Below are 19,631 nucleotides of genomic sequence, written 5' to 3'. Positions count from 1 at the left end.
CAGCTTTTTGAATTGGTGAACCTGTAATTAAGAAGGTGCTTCAACTATTTTATTCCCAACTCCTTTAATGTGTACTGCTGTGAAAGACAAGTTGATACTTAAGGAAAGGAGCACCAAAAGCCTTAAAACTGGACTAATCCAGACATTTTTGTAGTCTTTTTGGTGAGGACATCCACAAATGCTAGGTTGTCTGATGTGAATACAACACATCTATTTTAAGTAATTCTTACTATATGTGGACCAAAATCCATATCAGGAAAACTAAGAAAAAATTATGTCTTTCTTTCTTGTATAGAACTATTTTTTGGCCATGGTTGTGAGAACTAATTTCCCTTGAAATACCAACCAATGACAAGCTTGCCAGAAACATCTATGAAAAAGTTCACATTTGTTACCATACTGTCCTGCCGAGATGTAGTACCACTGTAATCCAAGATAAAAAAATACTAAAATCTGAAGCTGTCTTTGACTATAATATTGAACTAAACCTTTCTTATACCTCCTAGTGGAACCTTTACCAGATTGTTAGCAGATCTTTTACAAGGATGCTGTAACTCAGCATACAAAGTTGAGCAGACCTGATAGCTTCATAACCTGTCTGATGGTAGCCATTTTTGAGGAGAAAAATACTTTTATGAACAAGGAAATCCTGTGAATCTTATCCTTTGTTCAATGAAAGTTTTTGTGGTGTTTAAATTTATACCCAGAAATGTTGATGCCTTAGCTGATCCTTCTATCTTATCCTCTATTAAGGGAACACTTAAAAAAATTGCATAACTTGATGAAAGTCTGCAGATGCTCTTTGGCTTGATTTTCCCCTTCACTCATGATTTAAACATCATCCATAAAAAGGAGGGATTCAACTGTTTCCAACACCATAAAAGGCTCTTGCTGAAACCATAAAAAAATGCTATCAGGCACCACATTGGCATAGCTGTGTAGTCAAAATACTTGCCTATAAATTGATATGCCTAAGTTGTGCCGATCTTGAGGACATGTGGGTAAAAGTTGGGAAGCGGTTTGTCTGCTTTTGCAATCCAACGATCTCTGCCTTTTTCTGATGTGTACTGTGTCATCTCGTGAAGAATAGTGTACTCTAAAACAGCATCTGATTGATAAATGGCTTTGCATCTGTACATCCCTAGGGAAGAATTCGCTCTCTTCCATCAGTGTACTATAATATAACATACTTTTGCTTCAGTAGTCAGTGATAAATGATCTACTTAAGCCTCTATTTATCTGTCGACACTATGCTTATATCTCTATTTTCCCCTCTTCTCTTTCTTTTTTCCATTCTTTTTTCCCATTTCAACTACACAGTTCTTTTCCTTCATTTCTCTGTTCTATTACTTTCCTTTCACTTCTCTGTTTTATCTATTCTTCAGAGCATCTAATCTCCTGTTTGCTCTAACAGTACATATGTGATGCAGACTGAACTGTTTACTTTTACATTGTTATGTATGTTCATATTATAATGCATTTTTATCTGATTATGTTCATTTCACAGTGTGATTATTACATGTAATTCCACCGTTATTGTACCAGAAAACACTACTGCATCTTTGCCTTTAACATTGTTATTAACAGCATATGTATATTACTCGTTATTTTAATACTTGTTAATATTTTGTATTTTTGGAGCTTTTCTCCCTGTGCCCAAAAGGGTTTTGCTCATTCGCATTTTCATAGTAAACAAATGTCAATAAATGAATAATGATTTAGTCTGCTAATATTAAATGCCTATATACATGCAGTTACTTAAATGTGAAATACAGTTCTGCTAAATGCAGGTCTTCCATAATGTTTTATGTCACTGGTTGTAAAGATTGTGCAAAATAAAAGTAGTAGATATCACCGATGCTGTCAAATGTTACTTAGAAATGTTTACATAGATATTTCTATACCCCAAGCAGACTCCAGAGAATTTTTCCTCACATAGACAGCAGATATTGGAGGTGTGATGGGGAAGAAAAATAATTGGGAACACATTTTCTGGGAGTGTGGTGAGTTGCCAGGCTTTAAGGATTCACTTCGGGATACACTGTTGGAGATGCTGGGTAGGCAGATTGATGATTTTTCTGCGCTATGATACAAAACTGGAATTGCCCAGGCATGGTATGGCCTTGCTATGTTTAATTATGGTGGCTGCCAAAAAAGCATTTACTAGAAAATGGAAATCAAAATCTAAACCAACTATATTAGTAGTAGTGAATATAGTTACAGAGATAAGACAACTGGAATTGAGATCTTTAGAAAAAGGTAGGAGCAAACTGCACAGGAAAAATGGGAATTGTGGGAGCAAAAGGGGAAGAATGAGGTTTAAAAGAAGGCATGACTTAAATGAGCTATGTAATGTTTGACTGAAAATGATTGGGTAGATTATAAGTAATGTATAATGTTTGCAACTGGGAGTGTATCAATATGGTTTGTGATGTAAAATGCTTAAAACTAAGATTGTGTCAGGCAGGTTTGTTTTTATTTATATAAATGTATGATGGTAAGTGATGGTTTAATAAAGATGTTTCTTTTTAAAAAAAAGCAGGACTGAATAATTTATGTAATGTTGCTTAGGTTACATCATATACAGCAAAATATGTGAAGTATAATATTTCTAAACGTGAACTTATTAATACAATTTGATTAGTTTTATATAAATGTAAATTTGCCTATGCCACAAGTAATTTAAAATCCCCTAGACAACACCTTCTAAAATAATTATGTGCTTTGTTTCTGTCAGTCTACAGCAATGTGCATTTGTTTTGCATTGTATTATAAATACTATTAATATAATAGTTGTTTCAGCAGGAAACAAAACTAAACTCTAGCATATGTGACAGACGGTGGATGTATTACCGATATGTAGCCCTCTAGGAGGCAATCTATCAGAGAGCAAGCTATGGTTTTACAATAGAAAATACATACTGTTAATAAAAAACATTATATTTGACATATATATCAGTCCTAATATTATATATATATATATATATATATATATATATATATATATATATATATATAAAGAAGCACTACAGGATCCTATAAGACCTAAATCCTGAAAACTCAAAATCCTGAAAACACACAGGATACCAACACTTACTATATTCCAGCACAAGTACACACAGAAACATATTACCCTTCAACTATATACAGTGGGGCAAGCACCCCTGTGCCCCTCACACCCCCTGCTTCTTAAATATAACAACTCCAAGACTGCACTTCAGTACACTAAGTGCAATCTCGGAGCTGATATATTTAAGTAGCAGGGGGTATGGGATGCACATGGGGGCTTGCCCCCCTGCTTATACTTGGAGAAGAGTAATATGGTTTGTACTTTGTTTCTGTATGTACTTGTGCTGGAGTATAGTAAGTGTTGGTATCCTGTGTGTTTTCAGGATTTTGAGTTTTCAGGATTCTTTAGCACTCCCATACACACACACACACACACACACACACACACACACACACACACACACACACACACACACACACACACACACATATATATATTAGGACTGTCAACACAATCCTGCTTTGAATCTGCCTTCTAAATATATTAATGTCTACTTTTTTGACTTTTTTGTCAAATAAAACTTGTGCATAATGTGTAGTTATACTATATATATAATTAAAAAGTGTGTGTAAATTCCTTGTCATGAAACATTTGCTGTATGTTTTCCATTATTTATGGTCTATCTTCCTGTTAACAAATAAATACCTTAAATCAAAAGGTGGATTAAGAGGAATGTGTGATGCAATGATATGCAGAAAGAACTGTCTTATATTAAAGGGCAGGGACTACTGATCAGATAAACTGAGTTATGAGTAGTGCACTATATGTCTAATTTACTACTATATTTTTAGCTTGTACTGGGGTTTTAACCAAGTTCAGGGTTATTTTAAAATACATTTTTGTCTTCTTTCTCCCTTTTAGGATCTGCATAGTGGCTTAATTGGTCCATTGGTTGTTTGTCAAAAAGGACTCCTTAATCCAAAAGGAAGAAGAAAAGACATAGACAGAGAATTTGCTCTTTTATTTTTAGTTTTTGATGAGAATGAGTCTTGGTACTTGGAAGACAATATACGGGTCTATCTAAATAAAGAGCTACCTGAAATGGATCTTGAAAACAGTGCATTTGTGCAAAGCAACAGAATGCATGGTATGTGTTTTACAGTTCTCTGTTTTTGTGATCTCAGACATGTGAAATGCAGGTTGAACTTGTGAAGGTAGAAACTGTAATTTACTTTTCTTTTTAGACACAGCTGTAAAAATAATCATTACCACATTAAACACAGACCATGGTAGGGATATTTGTCTTATTACTACATTAAGTATAGACCTTGTTAGGAATATTTGTGTTATTACCACATTAAGTATAGACCATATTAAGGATATTTGTGTTGTTATTCGCTACAAAGTTGATTCCACCGGTGGGAATAACTTGGTGCTTTACTTAAGTTAAAAAACCCTAGCCAAAATATATACCAGGATTATCTTTAGCATTTCACAGTTTTGGCAACTGTTTGGTGTTTTTATTGTAAATGTATGGGATATGTTATTGTTGCTTCTTGTTTTGTCTTTTCAGTGTGGTATTGTGAAAGGTAGCATTATATTTGGACATACCTTGTCAACAGATGTAAGCATATTCAAATGAAGAGGGGGAAAAAAGCTAAAAAATAAACAGACTTTGCATTTGGCCAAAGTGAAATCATCTGAGATAAATTCAACAAATCCTATTTGCAGAATCATTTGATAAGTTAAATCACTTCAAATATTCTGAGATACTGTAATCCAGAAGCTAGTTGCATTTGTTTGAGGTTGTGGGTGGTCTATCCTCCTCATGATAGGGTTACATTATTTCCAACCCATCTCAATTAGTTTTTGTTGACCAAAGAATTCAATAAGGAAGACACTGTAAACAGTGATTCAGCAAAGTTCACTTCAGTTAACTGTAGGGAACCTCTAGTTATCACATTAGCTGAAGAAAATGCAAAATATTACCATGTACATTACCTCAGTAACCTGAACTGGAAGGGATGATTTCTATGTGGCTTTGTGAACAGTAGTGGTACTTCTAGGGAATCCAAATAAACTGCATTAGTCATCAGCCTGTGTGAGGAGAAAATTATAAATGATAGATTTTCTATTTGCTGCTGCCTTCAGAACCTGCTCACTTTTTATTTATGTATTAGCATTCACTTCACAATTTTTCAACATCCATGAATGTTTAAAATACCAATTAATTGCCAAAGTATTTGACAGGGGATTTGCTCTTTCATTTGCTGTTTTTGTTACTTCTGCTGACATCTAATCCTGTTCCCAGCTGACTGAACCTTGGGTATTCGTGTATAGCATGCTCACTTACCACAAGACTAAGTCAGAACTTGTAAATGCCCCCTCACTCCCTTCTCGCCCCCCTGCATCCAGTGTCTTAATCGTCCCCCTGCATCCAGTGTCTTAATCTCCAGATGCCAGTACTGCAAAAGAAATTCAGGATGAGGAGTGAGACGAACTTGAAAAACATACACAGAGTTACTGGGAAGTAGATGAGGGATTTGCCTCAACCCGGAAGATGGACTTATGCCGTTTAGGGTGGGGGCAGACCTTTTACAATTTAAAAATCTTTACCTTCCAGCATGATTCTGACATCCACATTTATGATCCAGGCTTGCTGCACATCTGCAGCTTGTGCTCACTGGAGTGATGGGAAGACTAGAGTACAACCCGCAGGTACCTTCTTGTGAAATGGGGGAGCTAGCATGAGTACCAACTCCCACGGGAGGTGCCGCCTTATGCAACATTCCACGTTTAGGCATCTTGGTCACAGAAGACTGATAATTACGTTATATCTGAAGGACTGTATTATTTTAAATGTTTGATTTTTGATTCTGCTGTTATTTATGGTTCTCTCTCTATAAAGGGAAAAAAGACAGAAAAAGTAGTCATAGATGGAACAAGAGACATAAATAGAACTCTTATGGCACAGAAAAGTCTGCAGATTTTTATGTTTCAACCCAAAAGTCTTGCTTAAACTGACAGAAGAAATCTTAAAGATGATACTGTTTTTGGGGAGACTGAGACTTAAAAATTCACAGAAAAATGGTACATTTTTAAAATATGTTTTCAGTAGCATCAATGTAAAATGTCAGAAACTGATATATTATTTGAATTTTTATGAGATTCTGGCTTGAAGCAAATGAACTATTCAGAGTGAACCGATTGACTGTTCTGTTCATTAGCAAAAATAAGATGGTAACATACTGCGCAGTATTCATAACATTACCAAAAATAAGATGGTAACGTACTGTGCAGTATTCATAACATTACATCATAGAGAAAGTTGTTCTGCTCATTTTGGCAGATTTGCACTACTAAGTAAAAATGAAATTCAAAGCTATGCACAATTAATAAAAGATATTGAATCCTGTGAAATGTTTTGGCAAACTTTTAAGAATCAATAATATGAATAGGTGAACAGACTGTACTCACATGGCACTGAACTTTACAGGTACAGTTTGTCCTTCTTGGGGAAACAGCATGCTGGATTATGCTGTCAGTTTCCTAATTAAGTCAGTGGGAGTAATGCAGTTGACAGCCATATGTAGGCCTGATGCTTTGCTCTGAAGTCGCATAATAATGCCTGCTTGTGACTTACCATATCCTGAAGCTTCTGAACTCCAAAGGTATCTGTAATGCTGAGGATAATTAACATAGGTCACGTCCACATACTACTGCATTTGCATCCATGAGAGAACTTCTGCCATTGCTCTGTTTGTTGTACAAAAGAGTGGTAATGTTCTCCCATTGCTTACCGTGTACAGTACCCATCGCCTTACACAGAGTACAACTGTTTGTTAATACCACTTACTATTTCCTCTTTCAGCTGTGCGCCTTTTAGTATGCATGGGTCAAGGTTGTAGCCATGTGGTCAAAGGGATCTTTGACTGCTAAGTAAGATGCAGAAGAGGGACTGATGCTTGTCTATGGTTTATGCAAGACAGATTATGATTCCTACAACCGTAATCCTATTTTTCAAACATCTACTGTTCTGATGAGTCTTTGCACAAAACCATGATGTAGCATCAGTCATCAGTACGATACAGATTTAGTGGTAATCTTAACATAGAACATTCATATGTAAAGGAAGTTCAGTATATCTCCAAGGGAGTGCATGTGTTTGTATATGTGGTTGGGAGAGTTACACATATTATAACTTAGATAATCAACCCTGAGGTTGCTATAACTCAAAGAAAGAAATAAACCTTCCATTCATGGCTATTCCAGAATTTTAAAATAAATACAGAAACATAAAATTATAAATGCTTGTTTAAAACTGCATTTTTTTTTTGCACATTTGGCGTAAGCTTTGGTGGAAAAATATTTACTCTACCATAAATTAGCAACACACAGCTTATTGCCAAAGGCACATAGGTAAACCATTTTGTAATATTTTTTCATCTCACCGTTTATCCAGAATTAAATATTGAAAATGGGGAGCCAAAAAAAACAAAAATAAAACCACCCAAAAAAATAAAAAAATAAAATTATAGGAGGCAAGCCGACCTGAACATCTTGATGGGGTGGGGGGTGACAAACCCCTATTCTCCAAAAATTACAAATGTCAGGTCCAAGGTTGCACCACAATGAAGAAAATGGGAAACCCCCCAAAAAGTACATCAGCAGTCAGCACATAAAATATAGTACACTGCAGTAAAACTCACATTGATACTAAATGTTCACACAACCTGACTCACCACAAGTGCAGCGAACACCCCTAGGGAAGCTTTCAAACAGTGTTTAACTTCTTGTTTTGATTGTTTAACCTATCTTTTGTACTAGTGCAGTTTTTAAAAATGGAACCATATGAGTGTTTAACTTTTGTAATGATTGTTTATCTTAACTTTTGTACTAATGGAGCTTTTCTCTAAAGGCTGCCACTGAAAATGGAACAATTTGGATCCAGTCGGGGTTTCTTGGTAAACAAATGTCAATAAATATAAATAAACACACCTTCACCAATATGCTGCAACATTTATTTTACTTAACACAAGATTCTATAAAACTGTAATGAGAATTCATTTCCAAATTAGATATGAGATTTGTCATATAAAAATATACAATAATTAAGTAATACTAAGTATACAACAAAATAAAAACCAGCCAATCACTAGTCAAGTCTGTTTGCTAATTTTAAATAGCCCAGAGGAAGAGCACCCGACTGTACATATAAGCAGATGAGCAAATTCACCAGTAAACAAAGAAAAACACAAATGTTTGTCAATTTTAACTTTAAAAATTATGAACTGTTGAATATTTATTTTGTTTTACATTTGATTATTGGGCAAGTCTGACTGGACAAATATCCTTTTTTCAGCAAAGGCCAAAGGAAAAAAGATCCATATTTAACATATAACAATAATTATAATTACAAATACAAGGGTTACATAATCATGACTTGACATTTGTGTTAAACATATAACACTGGATAAAAATACATTTATGTTAATATTCTTATTAATGGCAGTGTTGCCTAGTCTAGTATAGGAAAACAGAGAATAACTCTTTATAAACACAAACTGAAAAAAAATCTATCAGGAAAATGCGTCACCTATAGAGTTTAAATCAGGTATTATAAATAACAATTGGTGGGTGAGCAATTTTCATAGATAAACTACATTACTGCATCTCCTCCTACTACAGGCTGTCAGTCAGAGTATAGATATTATAGCAATAACCCACGCCTGGGTGTGGGTAATGCTGGATTTACCCATGGCTGGTGTAGTTTGGTCACAAGGGCGAAGCCCGAGTGGCCAAACAAAGACAACAGTGGGTAAATCCAGCATTACCCACACCCAGAAATGGGTTATTGCTATTATACAATGACATTATTTAGGAAAAAAAATAATTACTTTTCTTAAATAATGGCATTGTATAATGCCTCCTTGCTGCCCTTCCGCAGCTGTCTGGTATTCTGCGGCAGTTCTGATGTACTGCGCATGCATATGCTTACGCAGTACATCAGAGCTGTGGGCGGAAGCAACGGAGAAAGCAAGATCTCTGTTGCTTTTTACAAACTGTCTCGCTATGTTAAAGGAGTTTAACATAGCGAGACAGCTATAAAAACAGCTACGGAGACTCTCTGTTGCTTTTTTTAAAGCTGTCTTGCTGTGTTAAAGGAGTTTAACATAGTGAGACACCGTTAAAAAAAGCAACGGAGATAGGAAGATCTCCGTTACTTTTTTTTAAAGCTGTCTTGCTATGTTAAAGGAGTTTAACATAGCGAGACAGTGTAAAAAAGAATTATACTAATGGAAAAAGTCCGGGTGACTGGACCTTTTTCCATTACTATAACTCTGATTTACAACGTGCACGCTGACCAATCAGTGTGCACGTTTTGGAGTATTAATGGGGGGTCATTGTATAATGAAACATAGTTGCAACTTAAGGAAAATAGTTTTACTATAGTCCTTGAATACACACTTTAGATTGTAATATGAATGGGTAGAAGTATGTTGAAAGGTGAGATGTGGTAAGATTTATGTGAGGAACTAGTATTACCTAGAGAAAGAGTGTTTAGAGTAAATAGGACATTGCATTGGAATTCTTTTTTTATCCAGGATTTGAACAGGGGCATAGCCACGTGTTGGTTAATTGAGACTTAAGAGTTATTCTAAAGAGAGATAAAATTGGTAACAGATGTTATTTCTGATGGTAAGCTATTTCAGATTTTAGCTGTGTAGGTTGAGAAAACGGAGTTGCCTGATTTGTTAGCTTTTAACATTTAACAGGGATTTGCTACTCGAGCAAAGTACACGTTTGTTAGACTAAGGAGTTAATAAGATCCTGCACCAAACTGAGAAAACACCAGCACTTCAAAACCTATGTGACAAGCACAGTTGGTGGTAAGTTATTAGTTGAGGGAGTTCTAGCCAATTCAGTTGTTTGAGGGCAGTGCAATGATGTGTCCTAGAGCTGGCACCAGTTGCAAATTTTGTTATAGCAGGAATCTCACACCTCTCAACTGTACAGATTTTTGCAGAATGTCCGTATTGCCTCACATTTTTGGTCCATTTTTATATGACTGTGGTTTTCTCTCAAATCATTGGCAAATCACTCAGAACATTATGACAGACATTTGAGTTTCAGACTTCATACCCTTCAGAAAATCTGTGGTAATGCAAAACCTGTTATTCTACCAACATTCCAAGTTTGTAGGAGCAATATTTAAAACATGTCCCTATTTTTGGGCCTTTGTCCCCCCATTATTTATGGCTTTGTACAGATTTCTTGCTCTAGGAAGTTGAGAGGTATGAGCAGGATTCTAATTTGTCTAAATCTGATTTCCTAAGGTTTGTGAGAATTGGCGCTGCATAGAGAAGAGTTGAGATAAGATGTGTTCTAGCTGTTGTGGTTTTTGTGTTATTTGTGAAATATTTTTTTTATTTCTATAAAGTGTACTTAGTTTTTTGTGGATATTCTTAATGGTTTGGGTAACATGGATCTCAAATTTCAAGCTACTGTCAATTTCTACAACTAAAAGTTGTGTGTGTTGTATGGGACAGATGATGCCATTATTTAGTGATGCAATGCTGAAAGGGGGGGATGGGTAGCATTTCTAGTGGGGTAGAAATGCATAAACCTGGTTTTATTGGGGTTCAAAATATGTTGAGAATTAGTTAACCAAGTTTTTACTACAATAAAAGATGAGTGAATTATTGATTTTAGAGGGTGTACATAGTGTAGAATCACTGGCGTACTGTACAAGAGATGCATGAAGGGTGAGCTATGGAGATTGTTAGTAAAGAGACTAAATAGGAGGGTCCAAGAATAGAACCTTGGGGAGATCCTAAGGTGATGGGTAGTAGAGAACAGAGGGTTTGTTGCCATTGAACTGCTTGCTGACGGCCTGGTCAATAGCCTTTAAACCAGTACAGAGTAGACTAGCTGAGTTGAGTTCTATAACTGCAGTTAAGAGCTTGCTGTGAGATACCATATCAAAAGCCTTAGAAAGGTCAAGAAAAACAGCAAAGAGAAATTTGCCATATATATATATATATATATATATATATATACATACATACACACACCATATAAGGGCAAAGGTATTGCTGTGGAAGGGTTGGAACCCATGCTAGGTATTGGATAGTAATTTGTGAGTAAGTAGGAAGTCCATAATGTGTGTGTACATGCATCTTTCCAGTATCTTGGATATGGGTGACAGTACAACAATGAGCCGATAATAGGATAATTCTGATGACTTGCTACCTTTGTTTAAAAGAATAATATATGAAATTTTCCAAACTGAAGGAACTTGTTTTTCAGTAATGGAATGGTTAATGAGGGTAGCTGTAGTGATGGAGATGGCATCAGCTGCAGTTCTAAGATATTCTGCAACCCATTTATCTGGAGCTGGGGGAGTGGGTTTCAGTTTTTTTAGTAGTTTCTATATTGCGTTGGTAGATACAGGTTGTAAGGAGGAGTTCCTGTTTTTGTCAGAAGTAGGATTAATAGGAGTGGTAGTGGAGGCGTACTTGTTGGAGAGAGTTAGAACTGTTTCGGTGAAGCATTTGTTGACTTGAGTGGCTATACTGTCTAGGTTGTTAGTGGAAGATGGGGTGGGAGTGTTAGCATTGCCTGGTGGGATGATGTTATTAACTGCTGTCCAGAATTTTTTGGGGTTGTTATGGTGTTTGTTTTGAATAGTAAAGTAATAATTTGGTTTGTCCTGTTTGATTAGACTTTTTGCCTTGTTTCTGAGTTCTTGATATGACTGTTTATTTGAAATTTAGTAATGTGTCATTTACTCCAAGTTTTATCTTTATTTTTTAGGAGTACTTTAGTTTCTTTTGTTAGCCATGGAGCAAATTTGGATTTTATTGTAATAATTCTGGGAGGGCTAGTTTGTTCAGTATATTCAGGAAGGTGGAATTAAAGTATTTCACAACATCATCTAGGGGGAGATGTTTAAGTGGAACCCAAGTACAAAGTTTTAGTGTGTCTATTAATTCTTGGGGGTTAAAGTTAGTTTTGTTTCAGATAGGATGGTAATTTGTAAGCATAGAAGGCTTTTTTCTGTGTCTAAGTAGGTTGGAAGGTGATCGCTAAGGGAGTTTTGCAGACAGCCAGAATGAAATGAAAGGTCAGGTCTATTTGTTAATATCCAGTCTAAGGTGGACAGTGTACCAGTCCACTTTAATTTTGTTGCACTTTTTCCTCAGAGTGCTTTTGGACAATGTTCCATTTAACACATTTTTCCACCTCAGGAAGACATTGCTTACTTGCTATGCTTTATTTTTTTAAATTCAGCTCTCTTTTTTTAATTGAAAGCTTCCTAGTTGCTGTCTTTTTGTAGATGAAAAACAATGTGCATTCACCATTTGGCCTGGTACATTCCCAGAACTGCTAATATCTCAGAGACTAATCTGTATCTTTTGACTGTTGCTGCAACTCTGCCAAGGTTGTCATTGTGCCAGTGGAAAGGGTGGGTAACAGTTCTGGTGCAAGTCTTTGCTTACAAACCACTCACATGCAGTGGGAAAGGGCAGCAGTAATCCTTGTCTGACCCTGACTTGATGCAAAGAGGATTAGTAGGGACTGAAGCAAAAATCGAAATCCTGAAAAGACTTACACTGTATATATAAACATTTAATGGCTATTTACAAAACAAAATATTTTCAGGAATCAAAGAAAACTCCTAAAATGACTGGATATCTTTAATCAGTACTGAAAGATAGTGTTTTTAAAACTATTCAGTTACTTTTTTCAGTGAAGAAAGTTGCAGTCTGAAGTGGTGACAAAACCAGGAAGCCAGAGAACAGTCTAGAAATTATTGTTTTCTATATGCAGCTTTAGATTTTGGCCCTCTGTTGTTGTTTGTCTTTCGGCTTTTTCCCAGTAAGGGGAAGCCACAGCAGAACTCCAGTCCGCTAATGATTGGCAGTAGATTTTTTACAAAACGCCGAGGTGCCAGCTCGACTCCCAACCTTCAACAAAGGCATGCCCATTTACGCACGCATGTCTTTCGAACTCTACCCAACTGCGTGGAGGACATGCAGACTCCACACAGAAGGCACTCCCAAGCAATGCCAAGAATCGAACGGGAGAGCCTCTTGCTGTGAGGTAACAATGCTACTGCCGTACCACCTCTGTACAGTTGTAAAAATTAAGAGCAACATAATGGGAATATCACACTATACATCTGCAGACAGTCATGTAAAGAAAATTCTATAAGTTAGTACAGTACAGTGGTTAGCATTTTTGTCTCACACCTCCTCAGTGTTTGCTTCTGTTCTCATCTGTGGAGCGTGTGTTCTTTGTGAAGTATGCATGCAGTGCCTTTGCCTGTCTGGGCATTTGCTGGGTGCCTCAGATTTCATCCACATCCAAAAGACATGCTCTTGGATGAATTGTTTATGTGTGGATGAATTCTGCAATGGATGACATTCTGTCCAGGATTGGTTCTTTGCTTTATGCTCATTATTTGATAGAACAGGCCCTGACTCCTCCACTACCATGAATATGATGCATTTGGCATTGCAGAATGAGTAAATGAACATAACACATTTAAGCAAAGTAAAATCAAATCCCTGAAACATAAGTTTACAGATTAAAATAGACCAGGCTACTATCATTATGAAAGTAAAAAAAAAAAGCTGGAGAGCTTAGACAGCCAATGAAAACAAAATATCAAAACAAAAAAAGTAAACATAATATTCAAGTTCCAAATCAAATAACATACTTAAAGCAGAATGGATTTTTTGTTTATATCCTTTCTCTCCCAATTATCAACTAACCATCAGTCTTCCCATGAGTCTATGAGCCCATTCATTCACTGTATGCCAAGAGCTGTTAAAGGATGCCATTATCCATGCAGCTATTATGGTTTTCTTGATAAGCCCAGTCCCCCACAGCAGTTAAAAGGCTCAGCAATACTGCTTAACCTCTTATTGCAAGAAATCTGGACAAACGCTAAAATAATGGGGGCGGGGGGACAAAAGGCCAAAAATAGGGACAGATGTTTAATAATGCTCTTATAAACTTTGAAAATTGCTGGAATAACAGATTGTGTATTATCATGCATTTTCCGAATGATATAAAATCTGAAACTCAAATGTAGATCATTATTTAGTGACTTCAGTCTTCAGTAGTATCCCAGAAAAACGCAAATTGTATGAAGGCAAAAAAAATGGGCATTCTGCAAAAATCTGCGCAGCTGAGAGGTGTGGCATTTTGAAAATGCACTGCTTGGTAAGCTTATGTCCCCTATAGCCTTGCTGCTGACCAACACAGTGCAGTAATAGTTGCAGGCCTAGATACTTTTTTTCCTCTAAGGATGGCCAGCAGTTGGTGCTAACTCCCAACTTCTCTTGTTGGCATCTCCAGTGTCAGTTCACTACTTGATTCTGAGTTGCCTGGAACACGAGTACGACTTCATCACCAATTACAGTGATATTTTTTTAAAACATACTTGTCTGTGAAACGTGCATCAAACAATCCATAATAGTCTGACCTGCAAGATAAAATAACAATAATCGATGGTGTTATGTGGTATTTACTTACTTATGCTTCCATTAGACCACTCTGGCAGAATCCTTTGGCCCATATGCAGCATTCATGGGTAGATGACACACAACTCTCACCTTTGCCATAGATCATTGCTTAATTAACCTGCAGATGAATTGTCATGAAAATAAATTCTTCCAAGATCATCTAGTAAACCACTGGAATATGTTCCACTCTTGCTGATACACAGCAGAATCAAAATTTGTTTCATGGTAGTCCTAGGTAAAAAAAATAATGAAACAGAACACTTATGTGCTCCATGACCCTAACTTTCTTCTCATCCATCCATTCTCAACCCCTTTTCCCATTTTACACATGGGGTCGGGGGTGTTACTTAAGCAGTGACAGTCATCTCAATCCAACGTTTACACCGCAGGATGGCAAGCCCTGCCACAGTAGTTAATTTGTACACTCACTTGTACACACACTGTCACCTATGGCCAATTCACTCACTTGCAGACACACTGTCACCTATGGCCAATTTAGTGTGTCCAATCCACCTACTGCATGTCTTTAGAATGTGAGAGGAAACCGGAATATCCGGAGGAAACCCACATGACTCCAGGGAGGAAATGCAGATTCCACACAGAAGGCACCCCAGCTGAGAATCGAACCAGATAACCTCTTGCTGTGAGGTGACAACACTAACTGCTGCACTACCACGGCCATCTTTCCCCCTATGTCATTTGTTTATGCATTTGATAATTGGGCATTTCAAGCTGTGACCCAGGAAAACCAAAATTAAACACAATAATGACATTACAAGAGGAAAGGATATACATAGTAACTAAAATAAAAATATAAAGACACATATGAAGTGAATAAATGTAAATATAATTTGCAAAAAATGGAAAAGAAAAAACAACTAAATGCCAGCACATTCAGGAAGCAAGTAGTGTATTTGTTAATCTGGGTGGTGAGCTGGTTGTGGGACTCTCTAGTCATGTCCTATTTACAGAACACAGCAAATGACAAAGTTAATATAATTTGAAACACAAACAAGGAACAGTACAGCCATAACAAGTTATAATTTACTACATTACATGGCAGATTTCAAAGCTCAGTATTACAACAGTAGAAATTACATAACCCCAAATGATTTATGCTGGAATACAATGTTTAATTTACAGAGCTGGTACAGTACTGCTGTGTGTTACATATCACTATATAATTATTCTAGGAAAAGAGAAGAAAGGCTAACATATTAAAGGGGAAATGACAGAGGCAGGCTGCCAGCTGTGTTCAGTGAGTAGGTGGAGGAGGGGGGGGGGGTAGAAGAAAAGGAAATGAGGAGTAGAATACGGTGGTTTTGTTTCCACAGAGGCTAATAGGTGCATACGAAGCATGCAGTCCAGGAGACTGTTACTGAACCGAACCCAAATTCTCAGTTACCCCAGAGAACTGTATTAAATGACTTGTTCAAGGTCACACTGTAAGCAAAATGAAAGGGGAAGGATTTAAACTCTATACCCTGGGCACAGGAAGCAGTTCACTTTGGTCAGAGCTTTAATCCTCTGCAAGAACTGTAAGAAAAAGAAACTACTGACTGTTGTCTCAGAACTGAACCCAGAACTGCATGTATTATGAGTGGTTGTCACTATTGGTGGACTAACAAAGAATCTCAGACTGGTGTTTCAAAATCTGATCATTTCTGTAAGCCCACACAAGCCCATTATTCTGAGGTGGCCCAGGAGCATTCTGGGTAAGTGACTTGCTTGGAGTCACACAGCTAGCAGATAAAGCTTGTGATTTTAACCTACTTTTGTAAACTACAAGACTAGTACAGAGCTCGATTCCTACATTAGGATTCAGACCAATTAGTCAACTTGCTAGTTAGACTTTTGTAGAAGTGGGAGGCCTGGTCCTTGAGGTTTGTATACTTTTTCTCAGAATGATTTGTAGTCTGTTAATTGCCTAATTTCATGAGGAGCTTGTTCTAGGTGGTGGGAACAAATTTGCTTATGGTCTTTTCAGTAACTGTAGGATTAAATAGTGCTCTAACTAGTGTTATGGCACTTTTGTTATTGATTTCTTAGTATTGAGAAGGCTGTACTTGCAATTTAACTCACAGGATGCAGGAGTGTTCATGCGGGATTTTAATAGTCAGGCATGACAAGTAGAGTGTGGCACTATCTGGGATGGGGAGTAGTGAGCTTTCTCTTGTCAAATGCAGTGATGGTCACTGTCAGGGATTCAATTAATAGTTCTGTAAATGTCATTGATAATGGTTTAGATGAGAGAGGTATTCTTGTAAGCGTACTTTGTAGCATTATAAAGCCTGTAACAAGGACAAATCATTTAACAATAACTAAATGGGGATTAAAAATGGATATTACAGAAGGCTGGTAAAGTCAGATATCTTTAATGGAGACTGTTTTCTGCGTAGATCCTCAATTATTAATTTGGAGAAAAGTGGTAAGAATTTTATTCATATATTCTGTCTGGAAAGAGATAATGGTTATCAGATCCCTCACTCCAACATATTAACCCAAATCGTTGCTTTACTTAATTTTACTTTGTCTTTCTTATTCTTGGCAAATATTCTTGTAACTACAAAGCTATTAAGACTAAATATATTCTCCATAAAAATAATTAATGTATGGGTATTGCCGTATATATTATAAATACATTTATTTTATGTTAATGCGATTATTAAAAGTGGTATTGCAGATCCAGGTCCCACAAGATGTCATACAATTTTTATACATCTTTTGTGTTTTGAAATGCTGAACACGATACAAAATTATACACGTTGCTACTACTCGACATACGAGCAACACACAATAATTCAAAAATGCATAGTGTACAAACATGTCACTGGCAGTTTTAACAGGTCACTTAATTTTGAGTGGTCAGTTCAAGTAATGCAGTTCAGTCTTTATGTAGATTTTCCCCTTAAATGTTAAAGCTAAGTAATTCATCTATATTTTCTTTAGTAACCATTTAAATGCGAATAATGGCGCATTTATCCCAAAGATTCCTGATCTGTTTCATCTACAAACAGGAAGGCTGAGTTATGCATGTTTTGTTGTCTGCCTAGGAAATAAAAATATTGCAAGTGACTAGATGGGTAATCGCAAATTAATGCCTGGTATTAATATGAAAGATCATGTGTCCAGGGGTACCTAGTTTACCATAAAAGTGATGTGGTTAAGTAAAGTGAATTTAATTCCAAATGTGAGAATATGTCAGAAAAAAATATCTGTCATGGCAACAGGTGGTGGTTGTCTTACAATGGAGATTGTTTGGCTGTTTTTATTTTTATATATTTTTTTAAAGAATAGAAGGTCAGATGATGTACGGCCTTTCACAAGGTGAAATGTTAGCATAGGTCTCCTCTCAGCAGAAGAATATTGATTTTAATTGTAAACTGGAGGTCTGTTTTGTTAGGAATGTTTGGGGCCTGTTTAATAGTGCTAGGTGCCTCGATAGGTACTTTCCAAAGAGGGTGTTGTATCCAGCAATGGGTCTGTTAAGCACAGAATACAGTGGTATAATGACATTTTCAGAATGGGGTGAGATATTACAATAGCTATGCAGTGCAAGACTAAATATGGTAATGAAAAAAAAGCTGTTTATGTAGGTAAATTGGGTCCCTGGCGGGTGCCCCATTAGTGATACACAGTGGGAAGATGGAGACTTTAAAGAATGCAACTATGCTGCACTTCCTGGGCTTTAGGATGAGCATATGACTGGTGCACTGATTGATGATTTGACATAAGTTGATACAAATCCTACAGGGGAATCCAGGAGCCGATGACTGCACATATATTTTATAGTCAACAACAAACTTGGTTGGACAAAAGCTCTGAGGTTCAATTTCATATCAGAGCGGTAGTTGGTAGGCCTGGAGTTGGTCAGTGCTCTCCCTAGGTAAACAAAATAAACTAATTAAATAAACAAACCTTAAATGGAGCTCTGTGGAACACTAGTACTGACATCCCTGCAGATTGAGGAAATACCACCTACCTTTACAATGAGAGTCCTGTCCTTCAGCCAGTTTGTTATTCAATGAAGTACATAAGGGCTCTCACTGAGATCCAAATAGTTTATCAATGATGCTTGCAAGGGAATAGTGCCAAAGGCATTGACAAAGTCTGGACATCTAGAGCTGTCAACTCATTTCCAATTTCTTCCATAGGACCATCACTGCATCACCCTCTCCAAAGCCAGAAGGCTCCCAGTCACCTAAAGCATTGACTAAAACTACCTTCTGTCACCTCCCAATTGTCTCCCTCCCACCAGACCCCCTCAACAAAGTTGTACTGTACTGACTACTCTTCCATTGTTGAACCCAAATTCTGGCAACCCCCCCCAAAATAAAATCTCACCTTTCCCCACTTTCAGATCATATCTCAAAACACATCTCCATTAAAAACCTGACAAAGGGCTTTTCCACTGGAAACATCACTTAACAATTCCCCCACCTACATCACCTCCTCTTCTTTCCTCTGTTCTCATCTTCTGCTTACTTAGCATATTTACTACCAGAATTAATCCACGTTTGTTTTTCTCTTGTGTTAATAATATTGATTTTAATTTGCTGGACATTGTATCTACTGTGGTTACTTTGTGTTTGTGAATTAGTTCTGTTTTTTATTTTTAGTGAATTTCTTCACCCTGGCAGTGCCTGCAAATGGGTCTTCTCTTATCAGTGTATTTCCCTGGTAAAGAAACTTAAATAAATAATTAAAATAAATAGGTTGGAAGTACGGATGGACTTGTCACTTTTCAAGGAACTCTATCAGGCTGAGTAAACATGAGTTGCCTTTAACATATCCAAGTTGATTGTGTTTTACAGTATGGAGATTGCCTTCTCCATTTGTAATTAGTTCAGCAATAATGTGTTCCATGGTTTTGCAGACTCTGCTGGTAAGACTAAGAAGCATGTAGTCATGGGAGTCTGTCATGGCACAGTCTTTATAGAAATGCACCACTGTGGCTGTTCTCAAAGCTTTGCATACACAGCCTGTGGTCAGAAAGTTCAAAGGGGCTAGGATGTACAGTACTTGATACCTTCACCTAGATGCCATGGAACATTGTGGGGAAACCCCACACCTAGTGTTTTTGG

At 36.8% G+C, this 19,631-nt stretch overlaps 1 protein-coding gene across 2 annotated transcripts in view; it reads left to right on the top strand.

The window, feature by feature from the left end:
• Positions 1-19,631, top strand: part of HEPH (hephaestin) — a 995,050-nt gene that overhangs the window by 846,232 nt on the left and 129,187 nt on the right. For both annotated transcript variants that reach the window (XM_044057195.1, XM_044057196.1), the window contains exon 17: positions 3,932-4,157. In XM_044057195.1, coding sequence (XP_043913130.1) covers positions 3,932-4,157 — 226 coding nt within the window. The remainder of the gene's footprint in view (positions 1-3,931; positions 4,158-19,631) is intronic.

This window comes from Protopterus annectens, chromosome 15.part0 (genome assembly GCF_019279795.1).
Source record: "Protopterus annectens isolate FY-2018-M chromosome 15.part0, PAN1.0, whole genome shotgun sequence".
Lineage (NCBI taxonomy): Eukaryota > Metazoa > Chordata > Ceratodontiformes > Protopteridae > Protopterus > Protopterus annectens.
Note: the sequence above shows the minus strand (reverse complement) of the source record. Positions and strands in the feature narration are given on the sequence as shown.